The sequence below is a fragment of the Octodon degus genome, unplaced genomic scaffold (assembly GCF_000260255.1).
Source record: "Octodon degus isolate 3935 unplaced genomic scaffold, OctDeg1.0 scaffold00156, whole genome shotgun sequence".
In the NCBI taxonomy this organism is placed as follows: domain Eukaryota; kingdom Metazoa; phylum Chordata; class Mammalia; order Rodentia; family Octodontidae; genus Octodon; species Octodon degus.
Window position 1 is genome coordinate 6,257,062 of NW_004524732.1, and position 7,650 is coordinate 6,264,711.

The following is a 7,650-nucleotide window of genomic DNA, read 5'->3' on the forward strand; positions in this document are numbered from 1 at the left end:
GTCTTACTGAGCTTCAGATCCACTGCTGTGCTTCTCCTGAGCCTTCAGTTTTGCCCCCTCAGGCCACTTGGACAGGCACCAAGGCCTCTGAGCAGGTCTGCTGGAGCCATGAACAGCTGCCAAGTGGGAAATCCTGTGCCCAACTCAGCCTTTTGGTGCCCACGGAAGCCCCCAGATCCAGTGGGAAGATGCTAGATCAAAATGATTGTTTGGGGGTCCTGGCAGAGGGGCAGACAAACAGTAGCCATCACTGCGGGGAGCTATGACAGCCACCAAGAGCCACAGGCGAAGATGGCACTGCCCAGTTTGGTGCTAGGTCCAGAACAATGCAGCTGAGTTAGAGTGTGGTTTTCTCTTTCTTAGTGTGAACAACAAAGAGCATTCTTGTTCTGCTTTCCCCGCAAAGACAATACATTTCTCAATAGCATAAATGCTCATCCTAAAAAGTAATTCAGGCAATGATATAATATCAGGAAAAGGAACAATCCACCCCACATCCCCCCACTCCCACAGGAACAACTGACAGCCAGCTGTTGGACCTTGCTTAGTCTTTTGATTGTAGTTGGCACATTATACCGCATCTTACTGCACGCCCGACCTTTGCCACATGCTGGTTGGTGGCAACCTGCCTCAAGGCTTTTATCCATATTATCTGATCCCCTGGCTATACCACTGGGAGTTCCTTCCTTGTTGTAGATTTCACTTTTAAATGCCACTTTCCAACTGGGAGTCTTGCATATGTTAGGCAAACTATACCACTAAGCTACACCTGCCACCAAAGTCTTGACTTCACAAGTCGGGTCCCATTACTTTTCATTGGTCATTTGAACCATCATCTGATGTTTTTGTTTATTGTTCCCCCCCACAGGCTGGATGTTAACAGGGCAGGAACTGTTTATCCGCCAAAAACGTTCAATAAATGTCAAACATGCATATGATTTCATGTAATCTTCACAACTATGAAGAGTACTGTTTTTATCTCCATTTTATGTTACTTTATTTGGGGTCTCATCCATGATTCGGCTGCAGCCTCCAGAATAGTGTGATTACAGCGTACCCCACACTCAGCTTTCATTTCCATTTTAAAGGTTAAAGTTTCTTAAGGAGTTCAAGGCTACACGGTAACTTTAGGCAGGTGTGCTTTAAGTCCTGCCTGACCCCCTAGGCAACATTTACCTCTCAGACTCGCAGGAAACTTACTTTTTGACCTGGGGCAGAGGATGATACTGGAGATTGAATTTAGGTTCTTCACACTAAGCTATACCCTTAGTCCTTTTGTTCTTTTATAAAGTTTTGTAATCTTTGATTTATTTGATACAGGGTCTTGCTACACAGCTTGGACTCGTAGTGATCCTCCTCAGCCTCCACAGTGCTGGGATTATAGGTGTGCACCACCATGTGCGATTTTGGGGGCTGACACTGTGCACCCAGGGTTCCGGGGATCAAACCCGGGTCGTTTTGCTTGCCAAGCAGGCGCTTAAGACTACCAAGCCGTCTTCCCAGCCCCTCCCCTTAGTCCTTTGTAAAAAAAAATTTCAGACGGGATCTTACTAAATAGCTAAATTGCCCAGGCTGGGCTCAAAGCTATGATTCTGCTTCTACAGTGCTGGGATTACAGGCGACATTTGTTTTTTTGACATGTTATGAAAGCCTTTTCTTCTCATTTATGTACTTTGTTCTTTCTTTTGTTACCAGGGTTGGAACCCAGAGCCTTGTAAACACTAAACTGCTTTGGCACTGCTGAGCTATGTGCCCTCAGCCCTATGTCTATAATTTTTAATGTTCATGGAGTCGCATTATGTGGATATAATTTATCAGTGCCTTACTGAACTTTGCAATTTTTCTCAGTTACGTCTTTGAACATCCGTATTTATTTCCACATTTCTTTGAACAGTCCTCTTATTTCTCAGAATAGGTTCTTGGAAGTTTGCACCTTTGCACAATGTGACCAGCTCCAAGAAGCCTCCTGAGTGAGGCGCCTGAAGAAGTGAGAATCCGGGCGTAGACTGGGCCTCAGGATCCCCGTGGAACTCTTCCCAAGCCCTGGGTGCTTGGCAGCTGCTTAAAGCCCCCAGAGGTCCTGCGGTTCCCAAGACTGAGGTCCACTAAGTGCAAGAGCGTGGTCGCGGCAGAGGCGCTGAAGTTGGGAATGTTAGCTGCACTTGGACAATTCGTGCCCTCTCTTGTGTTTATTTTTGCCTTTTTAAGAGGGCTGGTAGGAGCGTGACTTAGTGGGTCTCCACAATGTTAAGGGCTAAATTTGACTCTACCCACAACGACTGGCAGGCAGAGCAGCGGGTGAGGGAGAGGCAGCTGGGAAGATGACGTAATGTATTCTCGGCTACTACTAGGGGCGACCGGCGTTGCTGGGGGACGGCGGCTCTTTAACCCTTCAATCCCAGGTCCCTGGGTTAAGTCGTTTGTGGACTAGATCCAACCCAAAGGGGAGCGGCTCCTTTAAATTAAGCGTAGGAGGCTGGGCTGAGGACCCAGCGGCTACTTGCCTCATTCGTTCCGAGGCTGCGATGGGTGGGGCTTCTCTATGCAAATCTAAGCTGCTGATCGATGACGCACTATCACCCCACGCGCCGCTTCACTCGCCTATTGGCTAATACTGGCCTGGTCCCATTGACAACAAACACGGGGACGCACCGCCTGGGGGCGGTACCACAGAGGGCGAGGGCTGGGAAGGGGGAATCCCGCCCCGCCCCTTCCGCGCTGCGCCGGGGCGCAGCGCAAATATGGCGGCGGCTGGCACGGGCCGGTGAGGCGGTACCGGGCGGAGGCTTTAGGGTGTCATGGGCTGTGGCGGCGGCACCGCCCCCGCGTCTCCCTGAGCGGGGCGGCATCGGGTGGCCTCAGCGCTGAACCGGGAGATGGACGAGAGCGGTGAGCTGGGCGGTCTAGAGACCATGGAGACCCTCACGGAGCTGGGTGACGAGCTGACCCTGGGGGACATCGACGGTGAGTGGTGGGTGGGTGGGCGGGCGGGAGTGCAAAGGGCGCGCGGAGAGGAAGGGGTTACGGCGTTGCGCGCCGGTGCGCGTGCGCCCACCCTGTCAGGGTAAGGCTCGCGCGGGAACCCCGCGCAGCCGGTCGCTCCGGTGATCCCCAGCCTTTCCGGCGTGACGGCCAAGAGGCCCGGGCACTGGGCTCCGGTAGGCTGTGGCGTGGGGCACAGCCGGGCCGGAAGCGAAGAACGGGGCTGGAGGCGGCGGAGGAAGCGGCCTTGGAGAGGAGCGCGCGGCCGCCGCCTTCCTCTCGCGCCCACATGCGCTGTCCGCCGCCCCGCTCACCTGTCACTCCGTGTCCGGCCACCGGAGCGGCTTCGGAATTTCCCGGCAGGGTCTTGGATTGGGCGCCCCCATCCTAGTCCTTTCGGGATTGACCGAGGGCCGGGCGGGGGGGTGGCTAGGCACCCCGGGAAACTTTGGGCAGGAGCTGCAGGAAGCGAGTTGCTGATGAAGCGAGCGGTGGCGGCGGAGCGTGGACGCGTCTCTCGGGATGGAGACACGGGCACTCTTGCTGTTGCGCTGGAAAGAGTTGAGCAGCAGGAATTTTGAGTGGTGGCCCCCGGTGTACAAACTGGGGAGCAAGTGGCTTTTGTTCTGTCGCGTTTAACAGCGGGGTGGAAGAGGATCCTCTCTTGAAAAGCTTTTCATTTTTTGGCCCCAGGAATCAAGGTTTGCAGAGGGTCCTCCTTGGCCAAGGTTGCAAGGCTGGTTGCAGAGCCGAGTTCCTCAGGATTGGTTTCTTTCCACCCTACTTTGGGGATTCTGAGTCCAGTGAATCTTAATAATAACTAGTAAACTTAATAATAACTTGTAATAATTGAACTCTTCTGATATTATAGGCCCAAATATTTTGTCTCATTTTGCTTATGCCTGACAACAATCCTGTGAGACAGGCACTCTTACTACTCGTATTTTACAGATGATCTCTTAGGTCACTGACCTTAGTCCACAACGCATGTTCTCAAGCAATAATTCAGGAGCATTGTGCTTTTTAGTTACAAAGTGTTCTTATATCTAGGTTCTCACTAGAGTCTGGCAGGCAGATAGGATGACTAACATTCCCATTTTAAAGGTAGAGAAATAGGCAACATAATTTTTCTTTTTGGAGAAAGAGTCTTTCCATTTGGATCATCTAGGCAGTATCTCACTTTTGACCACAGATTTCTACATCCAAGACCTTCTAAGTATAGAGATGGGTTAACAAATCTAGGGGAGGGGATATAACAAAGGAAGCTAATATATGTTGGTCACTCATGTGCCAGGCATTGTGTTAAACCCCTGTATATTGTGTGTGTTATGGTGGTAGGGTCTGGGGGAACGACAGTGAGATTAAACCTAGGGCCTTCCCTCCAGCTCTATTTTTTGAGTTAGGGTCTTGTTAAGTTACTGATTTTCAATTTGCAGTCCTCCTGTCTCAGCCTCCCTGAGTGCTGGAATGAATAATAGATGTGAGTTACCACACCCAGTTCATTTATGCACAGCAATACTGTATTTTCAGTCCCCTTAAGAATCCTATCAGGTAGACATGACTGTTAACACAGGGCATCTCTCTCACACATTTTCTTTCTTGAGATAAAGTCTTACTATGCAGTTCAGACTTACCTTGAACTCACTACATGGCCTCTAATTTGTGTGGCACTCCTGCCTCAGCCTCCCATGTGCTGGGCTTGCAGGCGTGCATGCACTGTGCCTGAATATCACAGATTTTGAAATAGAGGCCCATTGCTGTTCATTAACTTACCCAGGCTACACAGCCGGAATATCCAAAGCAAAGACACAAAAATACATGTAATTTTATACTTTTATTCCATAATTGATTCTTGTTTGTCTTAATTTATAATGTGTTTGTTTACCATATGGTGAATACTAAGTTTGTCCCCAGAGATTGCTAGACAAAGTGTATAGTCTTGAAACTATCACAGTGGTTCAGTGGTTTCACCCGTCCTGGTACCAGCTTTGGAAAATATTCCTATCTTCGGTTGGTGAACTAGAACCAAGTGTCTGTAATCCCAGCACTCTAGGAGGCTGAAGCTGAAGGTTAATGAATTCCAGCCTATCCTTGGCAACTGAGCCAAAATCCTTGCAAAATGTAGAAAGCCTTGCTCAGTTGGGAGTGCCCTAGGTTCAATACCTAGTACTCAAGGAAAAAAGAAAGAAAGAAAGAAAGAGTAGTTAGGGCCTGGGAGATAGCTCAGTAGAATAACAGGGTCCTAAATTCAATCCTTGGTACTGAAAAGAGAGAGAGAGAGAGTAGTTAGCAAGTATGTAAGTTTTGGCCATGGTGTTTGAGTGCTGGGGAAGCATGAAAAAATAGGAAGACAGGATTTTATGGCTGTATGGATTTGAGATGAGTAACAAACAATAGTGCTAGGTATATGACAGTTTAGAGTTGCACAGCACACTAAGTGAAAGTCTTTGGTGACCCCTTGGTTTACCAGGAAATCTACACCGAAAAGGGCCCTTAACCTGAATCTTAAGGTCTCTAGTGCAGCTAAGAAGGGCTGAACAGGCTGGAGGCCAGTGGTCTGTAGATACAAGTATCCCTAGAGAGTTGCCCATCTGTTCTCCCTCAGGAATGTTAGTGCAGTGAGGCAGGGACTTTCCTTTTGTAACTAAAACAGGGCCTGACAATGAGAGTGCTTACTGTTTGTGGAATGCCTAAATGCATACAGTGACCTTGGGCTGTGCAGGCTGTCAAATTGTAGTAGACTTAGTCTTCCTGGTAGATTGCCTCAGAGGTAGCCAGCCCAGATGCATCTAGCTGCCAGTCTGATCAGGAAGGAGGAGACTTGTGTGAATATATTTACTTCCTTAGTGTGTGAATGGTGAGGATAAGAGTACTTGCAACCTAGAAATCAAGTTCCTGCATCCAGGAGACACAGACAGGGAGGCAACCTTAATTCTGTCTGCTCCAACTCATTGGTTCCCTTTGGGACTATGGGTCCAAGGTGGACACCTTTATTCACTCATTTGGCACATCTCTCATGGCATTCAAATACCTCTGTGGTAGATATAGTGCAAAGGGTACCTTTGAAGAAGACAGACAAGGTCTCCCTCACAGAGCTTAAATTCTTCATGAGAAAACAAACTATAGAAAATAAACGAGCAATTTTAGCAGGGCACTATGAAAATAAAATGAAGCCATATTATAGAGTGGCCTACTCTCAGGATTCTAGGAATCCCTCTTTGAAGAAGTGTCATGTATTTCAGAAAATGCTAAATCAGGGTTTTCACGTGCAATTTCCAAATTTTTAAACATTGGCTCAGTTTTTTTTTTTTTTTTTAAACATACTGTGGGCACCCAACAAAGTATGCATACTAGTTGCTTTCCAGGCCTTTGTTTTGCTCCAAAATGTTTTACTTGGATGTGAGGGCGATCTGGCTGCGACATCTGTCACCCCATTGATCGCCAGGGTTGATTCGGCTGATCTGGCTGGCTAGGCGGGTGTCCCCTTCCTCCCTCAACAATCCATGTGCGTCCCTCCCGAAGCTGCGCGCTCGGTCGAAGAGGACGACCACCCCCGATAGAGGAGGACCGTTCCTCGGTCAAGGGTATACGAGTAGCTGCGCTCCCCTGCTAGAACCTCCAAACAAGCTCTCAAAATGTTTTACTTTCCCAGTCCCCAAAGTCTCACTTGATAGAATAGCTACACTACTTTTGTGGGGTATACTTTTGTAGTCTGAAGAAGGCCTTTACATCGTCTCTTCTGCAAGGGCAGGTTAAGATCCACTTCTGCTGTGACCAGGAAACACAAGGTCAAAAAAACAACCTTTGGCTGGGGCCTAAAGGATGGGTGACAGGAGCAGCATGACAAACATGGAAAGAAAGGGACCAGAGGACATTAGGAGTAAAAGATGGCTAGTGGAGGATAGTGGCACAAACCTGTACTCCCAGTACTGTGAGAGGCCAAGGCAGGAGGATCCAACTTCTCAAATCTGATCTCATATTTGAACAGATTAAAAGGGCTGTGGCTCTGGGTTCAACCTCTGGTACCTTGATGTAAAGATGAATGGATGGATGGATGACTAAATGAATGACTGCTAGAGATTTCTTAGAATCTGGTACTCTAAGAAGATAGTAGGAAAAAAAAAAGAAAATAATAGAAGATGAAGTCTGTGAGATGAGCTGGAACCAAACTGTGCTGCAGATGCAGGTGTTGCGTGGAATGTGGGGAGGGAATTGCTGAACATTTTCAAGTAGAGGGATGACCCATTAATCGTGGGTCTTAAGAAAATTCATGTATACTGATAGGCAGGAGAGCTAGTTGGTGCCAGGGACACCAAAGAGGACAAAGCTACAGCTGCCCAGGTAGGAGGTAATGGTCTCACAGGAGCTGGCCCTGCAGGCAGAGCATAGGTGGAATTCTAAGGCTTCACTAAGACTGAGCCTAGGGCTTAAGGAGAGAGTTCCCAAGGCAGCTGGAAGGCCTAGCTTGGGGAGAAGGTGAAAATGTGTCTTAAATGGGCTGAAACTGAGGCAGGGCAGTATCATCCAGTAGGAAATGTGAGGCACGTAGTCAAGAGAAGGTCAGAACTGCAATAGAGATCAGGGTTGTTACTACTGGTGAGTTAAGATAGAAATGAGAACTAGGAGTTTTGGAGTAAGGAAATTGTTTTTTTTTTAAATTTTTTTTTT

The 7,650-nt window shown here is 48.3% G+C and overlaps 1 protein-coding gene across 1 annotated transcript in view; it reads left to right on the forward strand.

Moving 5' to 3' along the window:
* The first annotated feature begins 2,683 nt into the window (after positions 1-2,683).
* The window catches only part of Srebf2 (sterol regulatory element binding transcription factor 2), a 62,744-nt gene continuing 57,777 nt past the window's right edge, over positions 2,684-7,650 (forward strand). Inside the window, exon 1 of the mRNA XM_004642580.3 lies at positions 2,684-2,964. Coding sequence (XP_004642637.1) covers positions 2,877-2,964 — 88 coding nt within the window. The 5' untranslated portion in view covers positions 2,684-2,876. The remainder of the gene's footprint in view (positions 2,965-7,650) is intronic.